At 32.4% G+C, this 24,684-nt stretch overlaps 5 protein-coding genes across 6 annotated transcripts; 4 read left to right on the forward strand and 1 right to left on the reverse strand.

The window, feature by feature from the left end:
• Positions 1 to 216: 216 nt before the first annotated feature.
• LOC128390477 (protein kinase 4-like) lies at positions 217 to 2,733 on the forward strand. Its single transcript, XM_053350203.1, has 2 exons — positions 217 to 801; positions 1,157 to 2,733. Exon 2 carries the CDS (start codon positions 1,159 to 1,161, stop codon positions 2,428 to 2,430), a length of 1,272 nt encoding a protein of 423 aa, XP_053206178.1. The 5' UTR covers positions 217 to 801; positions 1,157 to 1,158; the 3' UTR covers positions 2,431 to 2,733.
• On the reverse strand, positions 2,584 to 6,425 carry LOC128390479 (lysyl oxidase homolog 3B-like). Its single transcript, XM_053350205.1, has 6 exons — positions 6,035 to 6,425; positions 5,709 to 5,959; positions 5,287 to 5,623; positions 5,083 to 5,223; positions 4,170 to 4,540; positions 2,584 to 2,856 (listed from the first exon to the last, which is right to left on the reverse strand). The coding sequence occupies exons 1-6, from the start codon at positions 6,375 to 6,377 to the stop codon at positions 2,734 to 2,736; spliced, it is 1,566 nt and encodes a 521-aa protein (XP_053206180.1). The 5' UTR covers positions 6,378 to 6,425; the 3' UTR covers positions 2,584 to 2,733.
• Positions 6,426 to 6,432: 7 nt separating this feature from the next.
• Positions 6,433 to 15,352, forward strand: LOC128390476 (transcription initiation factor TFIID subunit 6-like). 2 transcript variants are annotated; one of them, XM_053350202.1, is made up of 4 exons: positions 6,433 to 6,572; positions 13,185 to 13,566; positions 13,682 to 14,599; positions 14,689 to 15,352. In XM_053350202.1, exons 2-4 carry the CDS (start codon positions 13,234 to 13,236, stop codon positions 15,031 to 15,033), a joined length of 1,596 nt encoding a protein of 531 aa, XP_053206177.1. In that variant the 5' UTR covers positions 6,433 to 6,572; positions 13,185 to 13,233; the 3' UTR covers positions 15,034 to 15,352. The 2 variants fall into 2 exon arrangements, with proteins under 2 accessions (XP_053206177.1, XP_053206176.1); XM_053350201.1 differs by lacking the exon at positions 6,433 to 6,572 and having other exon boundaries at positions 13,108 to 13,566.
• A 143-nt stretch (positions 15,353 to 15,495) lies between these two features.
• Positions 15,496 to 18,017, forward strand: LOC128390478 (gastric triacylglycerol lipase-like). Its single transcript, XM_053350204.1, has 4 exons — positions 15,496 to 16,290; positions 16,368 to 16,457; positions 16,519 to 17,091; positions 17,167 to 18,017. The coding sequence occupies exons 1-4, from the start codon at positions 15,840 to 15,842 to the stop codon at positions 17,304 to 17,306; spliced, it is 1,254 nt and encodes a 417-aa protein (XP_053206179.1). The 5' UTR covers positions 15,496 to 15,839; the 3' UTR covers positions 17,307 to 18,017.
• Positions 18,018 to 18,133: 116 nt separating this feature from the next.
• On the forward strand, positions 18,134 to 22,928 carry LOC128390453 (uncharacterized). Its single transcript, XM_053350169.1, is given in 9 exon segments — positions 18,134 to 18,777; positions 18,837 to 18,926; positions 18,998 to 19,585; positions 19,647 to 19,790; positions 21,182 to 21,790; positions 21,872 to 21,961; positions 22,041 to 22,619; positions 22,695 to 22,823; positions 22,897 to 22,928. Coding segments are annotated over 9 exon segments (2,811 nt in total). The 5' UTR covers positions 18,134 to 18,212; the 3' UTR covers positions 22,914 to 22,928.
• The last annotated feature ends 1,756 nt before the right edge of the window (positions 22,929 to 24,684 follow it).

The raw sequence follows: 24,684 nt of genomic DNA on the forward strand, positions 1-24,684 counted from the left end.
TTTTTCTTTCCTCTTTTTGTTTTCTCATCCTCATCGGTCCACTCAAATTGATTAATCTCTTAATCAATGTCATCACATTTATCCAATCAACGAATTAATTGTATTCTTCAAATGCAATTAAATTCCATTTAAAATTTAAGATTAACTATTTTTCTCTCTCACCTTTTCTCTTTGTTGTTAACCTGTTTTCTTTTTTTTTTCTTTTAAAAAAAGACACAAATTCTCTTCCCCAACGGAAATGTAACTTCTACTCCAATGAAATTTTCTTTTCTTCTTTTTTGTTCTATTCTCTTTAAGGATTATCCCTTGGTGATTTTCTCTAAGAACGAAGTATTTCCAGAGGATAAACAATTTACCTGCTCTTGGAGAAGAAACAAAAAACAACCAACCAACCAAACCAACAATCCAATGAGAAATTTTCTCTCCTCATCAACACAAACACAATTAATTTAATTGTCTAATTACAATTTTCCCTTATTATGTATTACAACCATTAGATGGAGCTAACTAATTCTATTCTATTCTATTTTGTAAAATGTTGGCGTATCTTTTTTTTCCTTGATACACAATTTAAGTCACTTTTAATCTTTGCCTTTCATTGGTTTATTTAATTTCTCTTTTTGTTTTGGTTTGTTTGTTTATTCTCATATACGTTTTTGTAATTAACCTTTTTATTTTCTATTCCAATTTTCTATCATTTTATATGTCATTCAATTTCTAGTCTTTTCTCTCTTTCACTTTGTCTCGTTTTTTTTGGTTACATTATCAATTCTCTTCAATTGATCAACCTATGTCTTAATGGTAAATCTCTTGTTATTGACTCCTCCCAAAGGAACATTTCTCATCTCTCTTGCCATTCATCTTATCAATTTTTTTATCTTCGTTTAGAATTGTGTTGTTATTTTTTCTCTCTCTCACTCTCTATGTTGTGTAACAATTTCCACTACTATTTTTAATTTATCGAAAAAGAGAGCAACCGACACAAGTAAGATCACTGAGAGAACTTTTGTATTCTAATCAATTACCATTGGTTTTCTCTCTCTCTCTCTCTTCACTTGTCAAAGTTTCTCTCTTTAGCTCTCCCCTTTTTCATCACTCTCTCATATTTCTCCTTCTATTTTACTGAAATTTCTTATTCTAAATTTGTGTGTCATAGTGATGGATCGACGGTCTCATGTTAATCACCATGAAAATGGGTTAATAGACTCGGACCCGGAGTCAGAAATTTTAAGTGAAGAAACTTTAGCTCAATTGGTCAACGATGATGAACATAGTTGGCTCACTAATGGTTTAATTGAATCTACCAATGGTGTTGATAATACTAATCATTGTAACGGTAATTCTTTGGTGAAAGATAATTATTCTAACCATTCTAATCATGAAAATGGACTTTGTGATAATGGTGGTGGTGATAATAGTTTAGGTTTATACAATGACAATGTTGCTGGTGATCAACAACAACAACAACAACAACAACAACAACAACAGCTCATCAATGGTAAAAATGATTCCGAGTTAAAAGAATGGTTATCAAATGTTCTGGAGAATGAGACTTACAAGTCAACTAAAGATAACCTTGTCCGTGAATTGGACAATTTAGCCGTTTTACATAAATTAGAATCATCAACCAAAGCCAATAAGTTCGGTCGCATGAATATGCCTGTTAGAAATTTGGAAACTCGTTGGGAGTCCAGGTTAGAATATAATAAGGAAGCAAAGCTTGATACAAGAACCATAACCAAAAGGAAGCCAACTTTTTTCAACCGTTTCTTATCTTCGGAAGAATTATCACCAAGCTATGGTAATCTAAGGGATACAAAGTTGAACTACAGTAGTTCCAATATTAGTGGGAGTAATGGTAAACTCAACTATCTTGGTGGAAGTAAAACTGACTTGGAAAGCCCTTACACCATGAGAAAGAGCAAACTCAATAATACTTTCACTATGGATGAAGATGATAGAGATGATCATCTGAATGAATCATTCACCATAACAAGAAGGGACCAAAATCAACAATATCATCAATATCAACAACCTCAACCTCAACAACAACCACAACAACAAATACAACAGCCACAATATAAACCACCATTAAGTTACAACCATAATCAATTACAATTTCTTCAACAACAACAACAGCAACAGCAGCAACAACAACAACTACAACTTCAACAACAGCAATTACAAAGAGAACGACAATATCAAGCAAACACAGCAACAGTCACTCGAAGTGTAAACGGTGTCTCTAACCGTTCAACGATAGACCAACCCGTCAAGAAGAAGCCAATATCGATGTATTCAGTTTACGCTGAGCCAACTGACAGCCGTCCAATCCGAAGTAGTAATACAAATGTTTTAAGTGCTTATCGACTTTTTAAAAGCTCTGCCTTGAATCGACAAGTGAAAAGTATGGTACCAAGACGAAGTTAAATGCAAATTCGAAACAATCAAACAAACGAAAAAAAAAGAGAAGCAAATCCATTTATATACAAGCCGAAAAAAAAAGAGAAAACTTGAAAGAAAACAAATTTATTAATATTTCTTTGCTATCATCAAATGTTTTCTTTTCTTAAATCTTCCAAATTGATGACTTCAATTCTCGTTCTTATTGAGAATTGATAAATTGTCAGATTTTCCCATACCCCTTGAAAATCATCTCTCTCTTTTCCCTTTCCTTTTTCATTCATTTAAATTTATTCAGCTATACGATAAATAAATTCTTCCACAATCAAATCAAGGTCTTGTTAAAGTACAATTGTAAACTTGGATTGCCGTTGAATCGTAATGAAGATAACATAAAGCAGCATTGTTGTCAAATGAGATTTCGGAGACTTTGAATTCCGGATTCACCGAAAGCTTGAAAAAAAGATAATCATTTTTTACCAATTGTAAAAAGGATAATGATGAATGAAATTGTTACATTAATGATATTTTGATGGAGTAAAAAAAAAGGAGAGAAAAGAAAAATAAAGAAAGCGACTTGTTAGTCAATCTAATTAAGCTGAAAGCAAAAAGACATCAAATCAAATGGAATCAAAAATTGATCTATTATTTAATCTAAATGAATACATCATTAAGCTCATCTCTCTCTCTCTCATTTACTACTAACGATAAGATGAGATAGTAAATTGATAGTAATTTAGAAAATGATTTAAAGGGGAAAATGTGAATGTGTGAAACGTTGAGATTTAGAAAGAGCTATTAATCAATTGATTTGTTGATTGATGCAACATTTAAAGAGGTAATTTAATGGGGCGTGATTAGTATGAGATAATCAATTGATTGTTGTGATTTAAGTTCTAATATAACGTCGATCAGCGGGATCGTTTAATAAGATTAACATTACCATGATTTGTTTTGGGAAAACAACAGGGAAAAGGTAATTTACTGATTTCTAATCAACTTGATCGACCAAAATATTAAAGTAATTAAGTTTTTTTTTTGTTGTTCTTTCTGAGGTTTTGGTTAATGAGAAAAGGTCAAGACATGGAAATGTAACAAAAGATGATGATGAAAGTTGTGAGGATGAATAAGTATGAGGTTTGGCAAGATTGACTTTCCGTTGGAGGGATGAAGATGAGGATGAAGATGGAGATGAGGAAGCTGGAGAAGATGAAGAGAGAGAGAGAGAGAGGAGATGATGAAGATGATGAGGATGAAGAGGAAGAGATTGGTAGTGGGATGGAGAGAAGGCTAAAAAGGGAAAGAAGATAAATGTAATAGGAGATATTTCATCTTCCACCGGAACAGATCAATGAGCCCTTAAAGTTGTTACAAGTCTCACAACAATTAACCGGTTTCTCTAATTTCTTGTTTCTTAAACTAATGCAATTTACTAATTACAATTTGATACCAATTTGGTATTGTTATTGGTGCTGTTAGTTAATCGTAATTAACTATTATAATATCTTATTCAATGTTTTTCTCAAGGTTTTCACTTTATATTTGTATTACTTTTGTAAACTTTTTTGTTTTGTTGTGAACTTTTTTTTTCTTTTGCTATATCAACTGTTATTTTACCTTCATTTTAAATTGATTGTTTCATTGATCAAATGATTCAATGATTAATGTATAATTTGTATCCATCATCATGATGATTGTTAATTGATTCCACTTGAAAATGAGTGTAGGATTTTTGATTGTTATGTTGATCGGGCAACTAAATTTACCTTAAGTTGATATGATCCTGGATTAAGATGAGTTATGTCAATCCATTGACAGTCGATACTGGACAGGTAAATGTCCACACAACCAACGGAAATCCCTTGATTACCATAATTTTTACACGAGTATTTAACCTTTGAACCAGGTGAACAATCGTTATCCTCAAGGCAGAAACTTGCCTTATGACCTTCAGCGATTCGTTTACCATTTAGATCAAGTAAATCAAAATGAGCAAACACTTCCATACTATGGTAGTGCCGATGGCATGAGTGCCATTCCCATTCTTGTTTGGGTAGAAAGGGAATGAAATCAGTTGTACCAATGTTTCCGATTCGAGTGGTGAATCTTAATAACCTTCGAGTCTCGTAAATCCAATCTTTTGAATGTGAAACAATTAAACGGAGAGAAGGAGGAAAAGTTAAATCACAATTGAAAAATCAATTGATTACAATGAAAGGGTTGACAGAGAAACAGATTGAAAACCAGGTTATACAATCAGACAATCAATTGATTGGTTTAAACAGATAAACAGAAACTGGAATCTTTCAATTAGTTAATCATCTCATGAACAGAGAAACAATTAGACAATTTAGACAATCAATGGTATCGGTTAATTGAACACTTTGGTTGTAGTGAAAAACAAACTAGTTTTGTTAATCTAAACTGATAGATTTAAATTATTCTAGTTAAAATATGATTTGTCAACCAATCAGAAAATGAAATTAACTAATTGGTGAAAAAGTGAATTCAATTATCGCTTGTGAATTTAATGATTGCAGGGAAAACATTGAATCCTTTTTGTTGAACCTTTTGTAGTTGTTTATTGTTATCTTTTTTGTTAATCAAATCAATTTTAAGGTTTAATTGTTTTCTCATTTCAACCATCATGCAATTAGATAATTAATTGTCTCAACTCACCGTGACCTCGACGATCTATTGTATATGCATCACTCGCTAAGCAATTTTCCTCCATCGCACATTGAAGTAAACCTAATGGCCGATCCTCAAGATATACGGATGATCCGAACTCCTTTTCATCTGGAGCAAGATCGGGTAAGTCTAAATTGGAACAATTAACAATTATTCTGTCAATTAATTGATTGTCCAAAATTTTCTATTTACCTTTTGTACACATGACTCCAGCGATATCAGAATTAGCTTGACCGCAACTCGATGAGATATGATCTGTTCTGGTTTTACATTGATTAAGATTTGATTCGTAACCTTTACAGTAAATTGGTTGGATAATTGGTGAACTTTGATTACTGTTAAATTCACCGATCGAAGCAAATTGTCCAAACCCAAGGCCAAGTGATCGGCAAACGACCATTGCCTCTAAAAGTGACCAACCATTCCCACAAATAGTATACCAAGTATTACCTTTGGTCATTTTCACTTCCACTCGACCTTCTTGATTGGTTCGTCCGCCATTTAATCGGATATCCATTATTTCATTTGCCTTTTTGTTTCATGATGATTAATCAAAATTTGGCTTTGTCATCATTTCTTGTTAATTGTTGATCTTTTCCAGTAAACAAACTTACCTGTAATTGATGGTTTCGTTTGGGAACAGGTTGGTTCATGTTAATTATGTTTACTCTTTGTTCCGGTGCGTTGCTAGCAATTAATTGTTGATTGTAATGAGTAACATAATTTGCTAATTGTTGATTGGGTTTACAGATAACTCCGGCTGCTTCATTGGAAACACAATCATGGGTTTTCCAGCCATCGAATTGACATTTATCAAGACGAGTTTCATTTCCATTGCAATATAAATTGTCCATCCAAATTAATTCTAATTATTATGGGGAACATTTTTTATTTGATTAACTAATTTCTCTCAACTTTTGATGATTGATCATTTTCTTACTTCTTCCTTTACCAAATTGTGAATTACTTGTTGGAATTGCTGAGAAATTAGTAGAGTAACCAAGGTTCGAACAAACAACTTTGGCCTCTTTTTCGTCCCATTCGTCGTCACAAATTGTTCCCCATCGACCGAGATGATAAATTTCAACGTTACCTTCAGATCGAGTTGATCCACCAACGAGTCTAATACGACCTTCGCTAATTGTTAATTTGTTGCGTTTAACTAGTTGCTGGTTTCGTCGATGATGATTAAGCAAACGAGAAAGATATTGAGGAGTAACATGAACAATCAAATTTAACTGTAGAAGGAAAATTAAACTGATCAATGGATAAGTGAAAATCATGATAACTAAAAATTGGAATCAACAGTAATCATATTAAGGTACTTTCGAAGAGCTCGAATAGTTGAATAACCAATGGGAAGATAATTGCGAAGACGAGAAAACTTAATCATCCAAATATCATCAATCAAACTCCCATAGAAAGATAATTACTAATTATACTTTTGCCTCGTTCGTTACTCTTAGTCAATTAACCAGGTCAGTTTTTTTTTCGCATTCTACTCATATGAGGCCATTTTTTTCTCCTTCTTTCGTCTCCGTGAATTTCATAGAATCATAATCATTGGTAGAATATGAAAAAAAAAATCAATCTACTAATTCAATGACAATCAGCAGCTCTTTGAGATGATTAATTTGATTTCACTTTTAGGTCACGATGAGAATGAAATTGAAGACAAGGTCTAAGGGTGTGGGTGGATTAGTTAATTTGAGATAATTAAAGGATAACAGGGAAAACAGATTTACCACAAACAAAAAACTGTTTACTAAATTGCTGCTAATCATCCAGTGGGTAGCAATTAAAAAATATGACCTTTCACAATAACAACAACAACCACAACCACAACAATTATAAACAATCAATTTCAATCATAAATGGTCAGCATTTGAAAGCCTCGCTATCATTATTCTGATGGACTCATTTTGATAAAAAATTTTTAAAAAGTTTCAACTTTTTCAACTTTAAATTGTGAGGGAAAAGATATTAATCAAATTAATTGTTCCCTAATTGAAAATGAATCGGATTTCTCGCCAATCCGAAAACCGATTTCATACAGACAATTTTTGCATCATTTTCAAACTTCTACCCAAAAGTTAATATTCAAAGAATATTATTCTTCATTATCATCGAGAGTTCTGTTGGTATTTGCAATTACAATTAGAATCACAATTAAATGTTGAGAAAATTTTCGAGAAAAAAAGTTTGAAATTCGCGGTAAAAAAAGTAGTTGGAAAAAAGACCAACAGATGGACTCGAGCAGAAGGTCTTTCATTTTTTCACCTTTTTTTATTGTCATCTTTTTTTTTTGATTAAAAAAGTAAGTTTATAATTAAAATTTCACCTGTATTTTGTTACCTTCACACTCAGCTGATTGTGCGTCACGTTTTGATATATAAATTGTCACCATGGCCCAAAGATTACCGGATATACAACCACTTCTCATTTTGGTAAGTCGTTATCCTATAACCTTATACATAAGATATTATACAAAAAGAGAAATCAAATGTTAGGTAATTTAAATTTAATACTTACAACCATATACTTAAAATTTACTCATTCACAGTGTGACTCTAAAACTCCACAAAATGAAGCAATTGCTGTTCTTGATGAATTCATTGATTTACTCCATTTTCCCATGGAAGCAAAATCACAAGATGAACTATTGGCTCAATTAGACTCCATTCCGATTATAAGATATATGAATATTATGATCAAGAGCACGAATTGGATTGAAAAAGCGACACAAGAAAAGATTAAAAAAGTCGATCATCTTCTAACTATCATCAAAAAATACAAAGAAGACGAACAACTTAAAATGATGGCTTTACCGAGAGAGATTAAACTTGATCAAATGACACCTGAACAACTAAAAACCACCCTCAGCGTTGAATATCAACAAACCAGAGAATACCCCAAAAGTTGGTTCAAAGTGGATCATTTTGAAATAAGACCTACGATCTTGGTAAGAATTAAAAACATCAAAAATAAACGAGATCTAACAATTGGCGAACAAGTTACGGAACAAGTCAAAGAATTTCTTGAGAATACAACTGATGAGATCGGAAGAATTGTTTCTATTGACATCGGTAGAGAAGTTTCCAAAATAAAATGCCTTGAAGTTCCCGATCGGACTCAATTATACAACTATCTACAAGCCAATAAACCCGAATGGACTGTTGAAATACCACCGATCACAAATCCACAAATTTTAATACAGAATATTAACTTCAACCCTGAAGAACCAAATCTATGGATAGAACGATTTATCTCCAAGAACAGGTTAAATCGAGAAAAGAGAAACTTTGAAATGAAGATTCTACATTATACCAAAGGTATTGGTAATACAAAAAACCTCTTCATTGAAATTTGCCCTGCACTCCGTGAGCTAATACAAAATCGATTTGGTCAAATGTTTGTTGGCGTCCAAATGGTCAATATCAAAGATTATTTTAATATAAATTTGTGCCGAAAATGTACCAACTATGGCCACACCACAAATCGCTGCAACAAGATAACAAAATGTCCCTACGATGGCCTCATTCATTTGAACCAGGGCTGCCCGATTGTTGATCAACCTGCGAAATGGCAATGCCCAAATTGCAAAAAATACGGTCACAATGCTTGGTCAACTGATTGTCAGGTTTATCAAAACCGTCTCAAAACAGAAATTGAAAAGAAAAATTTCAAATACACTTGGATTATGGCTTAAACTAAGTATTAAGAAAATCACTTAAACAAACAAACAATTTACACTAACCAGTTAATTAGCCTTGAATATGACACCCAATTAATAAAAACCTTTCCTAAGAATAGAAAACAATTTAGCTTTACTCTCATAATAATAAGAAACAATTAATAAGAAACAATTAATTTCATATCACAAAATGTTCAAACTAACAAAAACAAAACAATTAACAACCCAATCCAAACAATTAACATTTAACTCACTCACATTATAATTAACAAAACTCGCCCTTAACATTTCATTTAACATCTAAACTTATCATCATTCACTACCCAACCTTCATGAAAATGAACCAGTACTCCAACCTCATCAAAATCTCACATAAAAATGAATTTTTTGTTAAAGTTAAAATCCCTCGATACTTCAGTAGACAAAACTTCATCGATAGCATCATTAACAACCTTCCAAACAGCAGCAATAAAATATCATTCGTTATCAAAAAACCTTCTCTCGTGATCGTATATTTTAAAAGTTTAAGTTTTTGTAATGAATTCAGTGAAATCCTAAGATCCTCCAGAACCAGAATTAGATTCGCGACAACCCAAGAGAAAGATATTGAAATCAAATTTTCAACTCGCATGAAATTTGAGTCAATTAATGAATCAACATTAACCAAACATCTCATCTTTGAAAATTCACTCATTACTGATGATGAAACCCGGGTTATATCAATTCGACGAATAGCCGAATTCACGATTGTCATCTTTAAACTCTCTGCTCGTAATCGTGACACATTGATTGAAAGAAGCAACAGAATTAAAATAGCTGACAAATTTGTTAACTACTGGGATAATATCGGTTTTGTTTTCTGTGGCCGTTGTGGTAGCATTTACCACGAAACTTCGAACTGTGGTTCATCGCAAAAATGTCTTAATTGCTCAGCGAACAGCCATACAGTTTGTACTTCAGAACCTCAATGTGTTAATTGTGGTCCCCAGTCGACTCATCGATTCAACTCACTTGAATGTCCCCGATTAAAAGAAAGACTAATCAAGTTAACAAATAACACTAAATATTCTTATCGCTCAGTCCTATTACCTCCTTCCTTCACAGTTTATCACAATGTCAGAGATTAATATCATCTACAACAATGTAGCCAAAAATATTCGATTAACAGAAAATTTTATCAGCTCTACTTACAAATCCTTCAAAACAGTTACTATCCTAATAGAAGCTAACAGAAAAACTTCATTTAACCACAACATGAACTCTAATATCTTAGTTAATGATCAAATAACCATCGTTGCTTCTGATGATCTGAACATCGCCCTCTCATCAACAGAATATAACAATATAACTGGTGCCATGGTTAAAAACAAATTAAATAAACAAATTCTAATATTCGTGATATATATTAAACCAACCGATGACAACATCACATCCATCAAAAAGATACAAAAACTCATCCTCCCGTTCAAAGGTAAACCAATGATAGTGATTGGCGATGTTAATTGTAATCATCCTTATTGGTCACACAAAGTAAAACAACAAATTAATCGAGGCAAAGAAATTGCTAACATCTTCGATGAGCTGGGAATCACCGTGGTCAACAAGCCTACGAGCGATAATTACACCTTCATGAGCCGAGCCAATGGAGCAACAGGATGGATAGATGTAATTGCAACAAATATAAACGGAGTATCAGTAAGTTACCAGGGAATTACGTATGATCATGTTAAATTCAACATTTCAACACCCTTACAAAATCCTTTTCACTCAAAGATAAACAAACCTCCGACATTTAAAATAACAAATTACCTCCTACCTAAGAACCTACAAATAGTTCCATCATCACCTTCTGAAATAGATAAACTAGCTGAAAAATTAATCAACTTCCCAAAAAGATTTAAAACCAGTAAACTAACCCAACATCAGAACAATAGGAAAATAATTAGAATACGAAAAAAGATCCGAAAAACTCAAGAACTAGATACCATTAAAAAAGCAAAAGAAATAGAAAGAACGATTAGAGAAAGTAATAGAATAAATAAAAACAACTTCCTTTATAAAACTAATAACTCCAAAATCATTTGGAGTCACCTAAACAGAATTTTCACCAAGAAAAATAGCTTAAATGAAATAAACAAACAAACAACAACTGACCCTTTTCTAGAAAAATTCACAATCAACACACCAAAATTCAGTCAAACAACACCCACTTACTCAGCAGCACTTAATCAAAATGAATTAGACCTACTACGAAAAATGAGCTTCAAAAAAACTTCAGGGACTGCCGACTCCTTTACAATCAAACAATGGAATCTATTTTGGAAACAAAATAATGATTTCCTTATTAAATTTATCCAATTTTGTTTCAAAATTGGTTACCTTCCTCAACCCTTTAAAATGTTTGGCCTCACCCTCATCCCAAAACCCGATGGTAGAAAACGACCTTTGAGAATAGCCTGTTTCTTCTTGAAAATATTCGATCTAATATTAACACACAGAATCCAAGATAAATTAGAATTATTCCTTCTACCTAACACCCAATTCTCAAATCAGAAAAACCTTAACAGCACCAACCTACACATAATACTAGTTGAAAAAATGCTAATAGAAAATAACCAACTCATTGCACTTGATGTAGAAAAGGCCTTCGATATGATAGATAATGAGATGATAATTGAGAGACTGAAACATCACTTAGATGAGGGTACAGTTGATATGATGAAACAGCTACTAAGCTGTAGATGGCTCACTTACTTTGACGGGAAGAGATTCATCTACAGCTCTGAAAGTAAAGGAATAGCTCAAGGAACTAGTAATGGGCCGATTAACTTCATAATTGGACTTGACTTACTGATTCGAATATGTTTAGAGGAAAAAATTGAAATCTATGCTTTTGCAGATGACATGACAATGGTAGAGAAAAAAGAAAACATCGAAATTAACTTAAACAAAATAAGAAACATACTAGCTCAGGGGAACTTAAAACTCAATGAAAATAAAACAAAACTGATCAACGAACAAAATTCCCTGGTAACAGGTAAATTCATATACACCGGTAACTCTGTGGCTAAGCTAAAACAACAGATCAAATCAGCCACAAAAGAAAACTACACCAACAACTCGATCAAATATTTACCCAGAAAAATACAAAATATACTAATTAATTCAATTACAGCAAGTCTACTCTTTCCCATTGGACCGCTCAACTTATATAAACAGAATCACCATGAAAACTTCATTTCTAACTTACAACAAGCAGCAAATTCACTCCTCCATGCGATCCACAAATATGATGAAAAGACAACGAAATGGTTATCGATTGCAACTAATGATACAATTAATCCAGTTAAAGTTTGGTTAACCGATATAATCTTTGCCCTGTTTAGAAATCAAGCTGATCCAGAAGAATGGCCGATAATGAAAATCTTCAAGAAACCAACCAAAAAACTCATTCTCAGACCAACAATTCAACTTAACAATATCCTATTTCCACTGATTTACTTTTTCACCTATGGTCATGACGAGTTTATCGTTTTTCATCCTGATACTACAACTAAATATAAAACTCAATGCGAAATGAACCATTATGAACTTATACTCAACGCTATTTACGAAATAGTCAAGACAGTTAAAGGTAAATTCATAATCAACATACCAAGTTACATTACCAGATTCCCTGAAGGCCAAACAATGACAGAAATCAGTAACATAATCTACACCCATGACAACAGAATTATGTGGACATCAAAAGAAATTGACAAACCTGAACCAACACAAGGAGAAAGTAAAATAATTAATCACCCTTACATCTCATGGAATAATCTGAAACAACAAGTAAACAAATATCTTTTAGATATCATCATTGAAGATTATTACTCTGAAAATAATGTTCTTAACCTTATTGTACCTTTTCCACACACTAAACACCTAAAATTCAAAGCCAAGAAAATAAGACAAATTGTAATCAAACTACAAAACCAAATTAATATGTATAATTCAACTCGAAACAAATGTAAAAAAAACCCCAGAACCATTTCCCACCTACTCTTTGAATGTAACAAAACCATAGATTCCCATCTCAATAACTATTACATCACAGGAGACCATCAGGATAATATTAAGATTAGCAAACTTGAACAATTAACCTCAACAATCCAAAGCCTCAACAACACCCTAAAAAATTGTCAAACCTTTCCCACCTAAAAGTTGTCGTGAACAACTTTCCTCCTAGGAGGAGCTGTAGTACCTACCCTACAGTCAAGATGTTGACTCATCGCACCAAGGTGCAAATAAATCATTTGTAGTTACTGTTGGTTAGTGAAAGGATTGGAAATCTTTGTAACAATTTGGTTAACAATTTTGTTTTTGACATTTATTTATTTATTTTGTAATTTAGTTTAATTGAATAGAATTACTTTGGGGTGAAGTGTTAGTGTATCATCACGATGTCTTCAAGTTCAGGCTTCCTTTCAGCCTTGGATTCCATGAAAGTCATGGCAGAATCTATTGGTATTAACAATCTCAGCGATGACGCTTCACGTGTATTGGCTGAAGAGGTTACTTTCCGTCTGAAATTAATTCTTCAAGAGGCAAATAAATTTCGCGGACATTCAAAAAGAAAAAAGTTAATTGGTCCTGATATCGACAATGCTTTGAAGATAAAAAATATCGAACCACTTTATGGATTTACGTCAAATGATCATATACCATTCCGATATGCTTCTGGCGGTGGAAGAGAGCTCTTCTTTATAGATGATAAAGAAGTTGATCTAGGAGAGGTTGGTTTACACATTTACCACCTATTCCATTATTGGATTATTGGTGTTTAATTTGTGTCTCTTATTGCTAATTAATCGATTGTAACTAATTGTTGTTACCTTGTTCTTTTTACAGGTTATTAGTTCTACAATATTACCAAAATTGCCGCAAGATTTGGCGTTGAAGGCTCATTGGTTAAGCATTGATGGTATACAACCGGCAATACCAGAAAACCCACCGCCAGTTTCAAAAGATATCCAAAGGCAGGAAAGTATTGATCCGGCTTCTGCTTTGAAACAAAATCCTGAGGAATTGAAAACTGGTCATATTGAATTGGAGAAGAGAAAGAAACATGTCGAGATGGTTAGGGTTAAACAATATGCAACCCATGAATTAAGTGTTGAACAACAATTATATTATAAAGAGATTACCGAGGCTTGTGTTGGAAGTGATGAAGGACGGAGGTCAGAGGCTCTTCAAAGTTTAACTTACGATTCGGGTCTTCATCAAATGCTTCCAAGATTGTGTACATTTATTTTAGAAGGAGTTAAAGTGAATGTTGTTCAAAATAATCTTGCTCTTCTTATTTACCTTATGAGAATGGTTAAAGCCCTTTTGGATAATCAAACACTTTACCTGGAAAAATATCTTCATGAGCTCATTCCAACAGTTATCACCTGTATAGTTTCAAAACAACTTTGCCTTCGACCAGATTTAGATAATCATTGGGCACTTAGAGATTTTGCATCAAGACTTTTATCTCAAATTTGCAAAAACTTTAACACCTCCACCAACAATATACAAACCAGAATTACTCGTCTATTGAGTCGTGCCTTGGATAATATTCAACTTCCTCTCTCCTCTCAATATGGAGCTTTATCAGGTCTCTGTGAACTTGGTCCAGAGGTTCAAAGAGCATTCATATTGAAAAGATTAAAGGTAATCGGTGAAAGAATCAGAACAATAATGGAAGGAGGTGGAAGTCCAGTTGAAAAATCCGCTGCTGAACATATCAAAAATCTAATTCTTAGAGTTTTACCTGCAACCATCAAGGTAATTGACAATTTTCTATTCTTTAAAAAGATTACAATTAGAATAAAATTCTTGAAATAGTATTGAATATTTTCTATTTATTTTCTTAGGCTTCGAGACCACCGCCCGACATTTTGGAAGATTATCGATCAGAATTTGGTTTTCTAGGTTCTCATCTGCATTCAGCTGTTGTTCGATCTCGTAATGCCGCTAATCCAGTCACTCCTCAAACAAGTAATCAAAGTTTAGGAGCTTCTCATGCCACTTTAATAGCACAACCACCTCATCCACCCGGACCGAGAAATCCCGCTGCCATAACATCAATTCCCAGAAACATTCAAATTCCTCGAGCAGGATATAAAGTTGTCAGACTGTTGGCACCGAACCAAAACACACCACAAGCCGTCCTTCGAAATCCAACAAACAACAATAATAATATTCCATATATTCAATAAGATTGAGGAATCATCATCACCATTAACCAACCAAATCATTGCTTTTTCTTCATCTTTTCATTAATCAACTGAATTTCATCTCATCTGTAAATTGGTCTAAAAGATACTTTTTTTTTCAATGGCCATCACATCATTAAATCATTATCTCAATAGAGGCTCAATTTCACCATTTCTCAAATCAAATTATCATTGTAATATTTTCACAACATCTTAAAAATGAAATCATTGCACCCGGATTAATGTTCAATAGTCAATATATTAGCCATGTATATACAAAATCTTATACAAAAAAAATTACAAATACAAAATTTTCACCATAGATTTTTGTTATTCAAATTGTTTTAATAATTGTAAGAATAGAAATCGTTTTAATTACTACAATCGTTGTAAACAAAGTTTATGGACAATCAATTGAACTGAATCAAATATCTCTCGCCTCTTTTGGCTTTGAATCAGAGCTTAATTGCTTGGGATTACTTTACATTAGCTTACTAATATTGGTAAATTTTAAACAACAAAATGAATTTATAATCAATTGATTGTTGTCCATGAACCTGCTGGTTAACTTAGTGAGAAAGAGCAAAACAATTCTCAGTGACAATTAACTTACCCTCCTGTTATTGATAGTTGAAAATACTGGAGTCAAATTGATTTTAATCATTAAACTAGCAGACTGACAATAATAAAAAGTTATTTGAGTAAATTTAATTAAAAATAAATTTAATCAACTGTGTAATTACCGGCTGATAAAATGTTAACAAAGTTTGAGTCACATTGATTGGCTGTAGTTTGATAATTTCTCAGTAATGGATAACAAGTTTTTCTCAATTTTAATCATCTTGTTAATTACAACAATTAACCTTATAACAAGTGCTATTTATGATGAAGATTTGTTCAGACGAATCGATGAATTTATAACTTCTCGTGGTTTTATCAATGAAAATCACACAGTGACCACGAAAGATGAATACAAGCTGAGTGTTAATCGGATGATTAATCCATTCGCTGGATTAGCTTTGGGTGTTAATCGATTGGAACCCGTTCTACTTGTTCATGGTGTTCTTGGATCGGGTATCATTTGGCTTTATAACGAACCAAATGGTCGAGTGAGACCTTGGCCTCAGAACAATCATCGACCAAATGTAACCGATAACTCTCTTGGTTTCTTATTATCTAACAACGGGTTCGATGTTTGGATTATTAGTGTAAGAGGGACAAGTTACAGTCGAAGTCATGTTCACCTTGATCCGGATAAAGGTGCGAAAACTTGACTAGTACTTAAATGTTTAAATCTAACAACTGATTAACTAACAACCGGGTTAATCTTCTTACAGATCAATCATATTGGGATTTCACTTTTACAAACGTCGCCGAATATGATATACCCGCTACAATTGATTATATTTTAAAATTCACCAAAAAAGGTAAACATCATAGAGGTTCAATCATCAGCTGAATACATATTGTTATAACATTTAATTGCAGAGCGTTTAACTTACATTGGTTACTCCCAAGGATCGACCTTTATGTTTACATTACTTTCAATGGAACCCAAGTACATGGATAAGCTTAATCTGTTCATAGCGATCGCACCGGCCGCTTATCTGAACGAAGTTGGCGGTGTACCCAGTATAATGCCCGCTGATTACGGAATATATCATAACATTGGACTAGTTAATTGTGAATATAAGTTTTATTCACAAATGCGTCCCATATCATTAATGTGTCATCTTCCGTTATTCAAGTCAATGTGTTTGTTAATTGAAGCTTCAACCGACAATCCAACTAATTATAATCAGTCTCGAGTTCCAATCTATATCAATAATTATGATTCAACTTCATGTAAAACCATAGTACATGGATTCCAATTGATTACATCCGGCGAATTTCAGCATTTCAATTATAGTTTGGAACAGAATCTAATCAAATACAATTCAATTGAACCTCCAAAAATTGATCTGAGTAAAATTTCAGGGGATAAGATTATCATAATCTCATCTACTGGAGATGAGGCTTCAACTCCAAATGAAGTTGACAAATTGAAGAAAAGTATAAAAAGTAAGAAAAGAATATTAAATATATTTAATCAATCGAATTGTCTCAATCAACTAATTGTTTCGATTCTATTCTCAGGTAAACCTTACAAACATTTTCTCATCGACGATAAAAATTGGAGTCACTTTTCGTTCGTAAAATCGCCAACTTTTTATTCTACTATTGGTCAACATATCGTTAGATTTATCGACGATGCTCTTGATTCTAATCGTAATTAAGCTTATCAAGTTATCGTCGAATCAATAATTATAATTATTGATAGTTTTTAATCAATATGATTTATCGATATTGTAATGAATTTGGAGAGAGAATGATAAAAATTAACAAGTAAATTAAGTTAATCGTCACATTGATTGATAATTTAATTAATTGATCAACATGAAGAAGTTTAAATTTTCCCGTCAAAATTTAGATTTAAATAATCATCTGATTATCATAATCATCATCTAATTGTGAGTTAAATGATTAATTGCAATGTCTGAATGGGAGACGTTACATTTGATTTGGTTGATTAAAATTGACATACGTTGATTATCAGAAAATTAATTGTGAAAGAAAAGATAATTAATCATCAAAATTTATTCATTACAATGTAAAAGATTGATCACTAATTGATTACGTTCATCAGACAATTAATAAATTACTTCATTGTGAATAAATGTTATAAATCAGAGTAAAGGAGTGAAAACTAATCAAATCAAATCAATTACTCAAGTTAAATTGTTTTTACCTTGAAACATTTCAACCAATTCAATTGATTGTGATTTCAGTTAATTTACAATTAAAATTTGAAAAACAGAAAAGTAATTAAATCATTTGCTTAGAAAATCAATTGAAAACAATAAAACATTAAATTGTTAATTGCATCAATCGTTATCGTAATCGAGTGACTTCAATTATTTGTTTTCTTAATTACAACAATTAAAACATTTGCTGATACATTTTTAAATCAATCAATTGACGATTTACCATCTGTTGGACACAATCAACCAGTCATTTAATCAATTCTGGTTAAGACAATTGCAATTAAATATTGATTAATCAACTCCAAGTGTATTAATTAATAAGTTATAATAACGGATGAAATCAAAATGTAACTTTATTTTACCAGATCAACAATCAATATGATTAAATTACGATCAAATTACGAGCAAATTGTTCCTAGTATATTATTACCCTTGTTAATTGTTATCAGTTTTAATTGTCTTCTACCAGTTGATTCACTATTATATAAGTTAATTGGTCGTGACAGTGCCAAGGAAGCCCGAATCGAGAATCCTTCATATGGAAGGCAACAGTTAATTGTTAATTCATTTAAACAGGTAGACGATATCGCGCTTACCTGTGGTCAGTTCATTCACTCGAGAGGATTTGATCATGAAATTCATTGGGTCACCACCGAAGATGGTTATATCCTACAAAATTATCGAATGTGGAGTAAATATGCCAAACAATCATTGGGCCAACTTAAGCCAATTCTCTTAATCCATGGATTACTTTATTCGGGATCAAGTTGGTTCATGCATTCGGATGATGGTTACATTTTACCCTGGGGGCAAAACCATCCACCGAATGATACATCCAATGGACTTGCCTTTCATTTGGCTAATCGAGGTTATGAAGTTTGGCTTCTCAATAATCGAGGAACAACTTATTCAACTAATCATACTAAATATAATCCAAAATCAAGTGAGTAATTAACTTTCAAGTTGTTATTTGTTTCTCATTCATAACTGTTTCCAATTTAGATGCTAAATTCTGGGAATATTCATTTTATGAGATGGGTATTTACGATTTACCAGCGACAACGAATTATATCAAAAAGTTCACTGGATTTGGTGAGAATTGATCGATAATTGAATTCGACCCCTTGATTATCAAGTTCTTATTGTACTTTTGTCGTTTTTAGATAAAATTACGCTCATTGGTTATTCTCAAGGAACGATGCAAACGTTTGTTAAATTGTCGCTCGATCCTTCATATGCTTCCAATTACGATGTGACCATTTTAGCGGCACCGATCGCTTTTCTTGGAAATATGAAAGGCCTCGTTTCGTTGTTCCCTCGACAACCAATTTCTTTCCGATCATTGGATATATTAAGATCACTCAGGATTCCAACCTCATTGGCTACACTTGCTGCATCCCTTACGATTCTGTGCCAATCTGAGGCCAATTTACCAACTTGTTTAGCTACAATGGGCTCAGTAGTTGGTCCCAATGAAGCGCAATTAAATTACACTCGATTACCTGTTTATCTAAGTGAAATTGATACAACATCGGGCAAAAATTTACTCCACTATCTACAGACAATGTATCATGATCAAGTTCATTTCTATGATTATGGATCAGTCGAGAATGTAATGAGATATGGATCCATCAGGCCACCGAAAATCCCGTTGTCAAATTATCCGACCGATAAATTGGTTCTAATCAGTGGATTGAATGATTATCTATCAACTCCAGAGGACATTCAAAAATTGAGAAAAACTCTCAAGGGTAAGTAATAAAAGTGCAATAAAATCAATCACAATCAGCTAATTGTTTGATAATTTAATAGGAACTCCTTTAGTTGATCATGTAATTAGCGATCCTCTCTGGAATCATCTTGATTTTCAAATTGCAAAGGATGGATTTAATTGTTTCACCTCTGTAATTGACAAAGTTTTGAATAATTTATCAAAAACAACAACTAATTTAATCAAATAATCGTGTAGTCTATTTAAAACTCAAGACTCTAATAATTAAATTAACTCAATTTGATCTCTCATCCAAAAGTCACCAGGTTATTTATTGAATGATTGATTCTTATTGATTTACCTCCTAATTGTTTGAACACAATTTCAATGTAAATAGTTGATTCACTGTTTTCAACTTATTTAACAATTAATCAAAGAAAAGGTGATCAGCTTTTACTCTGAATGTTAAAATTTGCCCTTTAGGCTCGTATTCACCAACCGAGATCAAAAGCTAAGATCAACTGATCCTGGAATCAAGTTGATTCCGAGTTTAAAGCATAAAGTAGTTTCACCAAGCCCGATTAGCTGATTCCGGAATCATTGATTCCGACTTTAATTTGATTTAAGCTTAACTCAAATTAATCTTAATTCAATTAAGAAATTGTCCCTAAAAGGGCGTGTTTTTGTCTTTTTTCCCTATTTTTTCATTTTTACCCCTAATTTTTAATTAATTTTTTTAACCTACCGATCATCAAACATAACAACGGTCACAACAATAAAAAATTATTTCTCTTTAGACAAAAGCGGTTAATTTGAAATGGATGAATTAATTAATTGTTTATGGAAAAGACTTGAAATTAAGATTGATTTCCAAACAATTAACAAGTTATATGATTACACTGATCAAGTTTTCTAAATATCTTTGTTGAGATTTTTCTGTAAAAATCTTCTTTCCGCTAGCGAAAATTGTAGAAAAATAATAGAGCATTGTGATATAAACCAATTCATTAAAAAAAAATTCGGAAAAAATGAGTTAGATTAGAAAAAAAGAGAAAAAAAAGTCGAAATCAAAATTTAATCTTGGTAATTACCAAGATTAAAATTTGATCTTGACTTTCTCTTGATTCTAAGATCAATTGAGTTTAATTTCGGTTGGTGAAACAACAATTTAAGCTGAGATCAATTGATCGGGGTTGGTGAAACATGATTTTTTAATTCCGGAATCAAACTGATCCGAACTTAACTCTGATCCGAGATCAAGATTTGATCGTGGTTGGTGAAACACAAAAGCTGAGATCAGCTGATTTAAACCTGGAATCAGATTTGATCTCGGTTGGTGAATACGGGCCTTAATTTTAATGTGACAAAAGTTTATTCAATAATAACAATTAAGTATCAGTTTCCAATAAATATCTCGATTGATTTAAAGAAAACTTTAAAACGACCTCGATAATTGTCACTTTCGAATCGATTTTTCAAGATTCCCTTGTTCTTAAGCATTTGCTCGTGACGTTATTACTGATTTTCTTTGTGTTGGTAAATTTCTTGATGAAAAGTTTTCCATTTACTGGATAATTTCTCTATTAATTCATGGAAAGATATGATTAATAAATTGTTGTGGAAAAAACGAAATAATCATCCAATTTAGATCACCAAAGGATTCAAGAAGATTTCAAACCGAACTTTTTTTGTTTTTCAATGGACTCATATCGCTATTTATTTGTGTTTGTGCTCTTTCTTGCTCATTTTTCCCGTTCGAAAGTTGAATCGTATTCAAACAAGTTCAATAGATCGTTTTTTGATAATTTCAAAGATATTTTTCGAGTTATCTCGAATGTACCTGAGAGTAATTCGTTTCAGGAAGCAATAAAAGAAAATAAACTGATTGGAACCGAACAAGCGATTATTGGTCCAGTTCGCAAGAATCTAGATGAAGCTCGAACTTGTGGACAGTTGATAGAATCCCGTGGGTTAAACTACGAAATATACTATGTGACAACATCGGACGGTCATATTCTAACAGGATATCATATACTTCATCCAAAGTTTTTCCGAAACGCTAAACGGCCAAGGCCATTTTTACTTCTTCAGGGTATTTTTCTGTCATGTGCATTCTGGCTCCTCGAACCTGGTCCAATAGAGTCAACAGCCTATTATCTAGCTGATCGAGGTGAAGATGTTTGGTTAATCAACTACCAAGGAACATCATATTCTCGTAAACACAAATATCTAAACCCTGAATTAGGTAAGAAATCAATAGGTTCCAATCTCTTATCGATTCTCTACTCACCAATCATTATATTGGCACGAATATTTTTTATCGTAGATCCTAGATTTTACGATTACTCTTTTTACGAAATTGGCACAAGAAATATCCCAGCGACAGTTGAATACATAAAGAACGCCACTGGACACAGTAACGAATAAAATATAATAATTTAAGAAATTAAGGTAGACAATTAATTTCGATTTTTTTCTTCCAATCCATTCATTAGGTAAGATACGATTTCTTGGACATTCAATGGGTACGATTGACATGCTCGTTCATCTATCAGTAACACCGTCGGCCTCTACCAACTATTCGATCGTGTTTTTGTCGTCACCGATAGCTTTTCTCGGAGGAGTCGCTGGAATCGCTCAGGCACTACCTCGAAGTCCGTTGTTCTTGTCCCTCATCAGCTCACTTATGATGCCATTCCCTCCCTTTTTACCAGTTACTGATTCTATTTTAACGGTTTTATGCACTTTTTTCGAGCCACTTTGCTACGAAATCATTGGACAGATCTTCGGCTCGAATTTATATCAAGTTGACATCTCACGTTTATCTGTTTTCGCCAGTTAAATTGATACTCTATCGGTGAAAACTATTGTACATCTATTGCAATCAATTGCTCGAGATCGTATTAGCTATTTCGACTACGGGAAAATTATGAACAATCAATTATATGGATCAGATGAATCACCCGATTTTCCTTTTGAAAATATAGATCCAAAAAATATCGTCTTGTTGAGTTCTGAGAACGATCGTCTAGCTCCACAAAGTAATGTCCAAAAACTGAGGAACTTATTTAAAGGTAATAAAATAGTTATTGTGATTGATTCCAAATGAATTTTTATTGACCGATTCTTTAAAAAATTTGCATCTTCAGGAAGACCTTTGGTTGACCATATCATTGACTTTCCTAATTGGAGTCATCTTGATTTCAACATGGCCAATCAAAATAATGTTTATTTAGCTGAAATAGTTTACAATATAACCCAAAGATACGATCCCTCAGGTAATATTATCATTAATCAATTGATCAAATCGACAATATTAATGAATTTTTATTCTGTTTAATTTCAATTCAGATGTGACTCTCAAGTGAAACCAAAGATTATTTTAATAACATGAAATTTGATACCAAGATATTATAGTGAAAAGAATATGATTAATGATGTATTCAGATGAGAAAGAAACTAATTAATAAAATTTTGGTAGAAAACATTTTTGAAAAATGACCGAACTTTTTTCAATTAACTGTACTCATTTGTATATAATTCTGGTCTTACTTTTTAATTTAGAAATTGGATTCTGAAATGTCCTTCAGATGACCTTCGATAAACCCTTATGACATTTGGCTTATATCATGATAAACAGATTCCAGAAAATTTTTCAAGATCAGATATAAGTTGAAAAATACTTAATAAACCGATAATGTAGCTACTGAACTTTTTATAATAAGCTAATCTAATAATCAATTGATAGTTAGAATCATCTAATTACTTGAATTACATTTACATGTATTTATTTCAATTCTAATCATACGTATTAATCGATATTATTGAAAACAATTGCTCGAGTAATTAAATAAGGATTTAATCAGTGAGTTTAATACAAGAATATTTGATCAAATTGACATTTGAAGTTCATTAAAATGATAGTTTTAATTACAAAATAAACAAAATGTTCAGTTGAATAAATTGTAAATTAATGACAAATCAAACACAAGCACCAAATTGCATCTGAACTCGTAGGATACACAAATCAATAGTTTACAATTATTATAACATAATTGATTGGTAGAAAGCTTTTATTAGTTAATTACATTGTACTTTTAGCATCACACAGCCTATGTGTCAAGAAATCTTGAGCTCAATTCTGGGCTACGATTACCCTCAAGTTCAGGTAGAAAATGATGTAAACGTTGTAAGTCAAATTGACCGACCTTCGTTCAAAGACGGTGTTCACTTGTTACAATCACTCGGCTTTGATCATGTTCGTTTTTATGATCACGGAGAAACCGAAAACCTGAGAAGATATGGAACAAAATTCTCCAGCTTTACCATATCATCGAATTCCAACTTACAATCGTTTTGTAATTAGTGGAAAGGGCGATTATCTTTTGACGAGAAGAAATGTTCAGAAATTCGTAAATTCTAAGTAGTAAGTATTAATACTATTAGTAGCTTATCGTTATTATATTAAAAATGGAATTATATTAGAAACAATTCCTCGATTATCTCTATCCTCAGGTAGACCATTGGTCGAGCACAAAGTGACTGCACCGAATTTCAATCATTTCGACTTCGTTTTCGCAAAAAACGCAACCTTATATTTCAACGAACCTTTTTATCGGATCTATTTGGAAAACTCAAACAACTAGAAAGGTGATCGTCTATTATTCGGTGTTAACCCTAGTACAATTCGAACAATTATTCAACGATTCAAGGAATCAAAAGTTTATGAAAAGCCGTAAGATCACCGAAAAAAGAAACTAAATTAACAAATTATTGATATTACATTGATAAATTGAAAACTAATACACTTCTAATACATTTGATAAAATTTCTCATTCATTTCTTTTGTTTGTCTCAAAATTTTAGAATCTCAAGCAAAGAGATTGACTATATTATTATTATACTAATGAATCAATTGAAATAACTCTGTAGCACACTTCAGGTAGAAAGGAGTATAAAAGTAAACGATAACTAAATTAGAAATCGCAGTAGTAGGGGCTGGGGATTAGTATGTAGAGCATCATGATAGAATGAACACCAACCGTTGTAATAGTAGTAATGAATTGCTGAGCTTCCGTCATCACGGAAGTGAGCAAAAGCTCAACAATTTATGGACCTTGATTGAATCATTTAACACAA

Source organism: Panonychus citri, unplaced genomic scaffold (assembly GCF_014898815.1).
Source record: "Panonychus citri isolate SS breed McGregor unplaced genomic scaffold, ASM1489881v1 Contig00120, whole genome shotgun sequence".
NCBI lineage: Eukaryota > Metazoa > Arthropoda > Arachnida > Trombidiformes > Tetranychidae > Panonychus > Panonychus citri.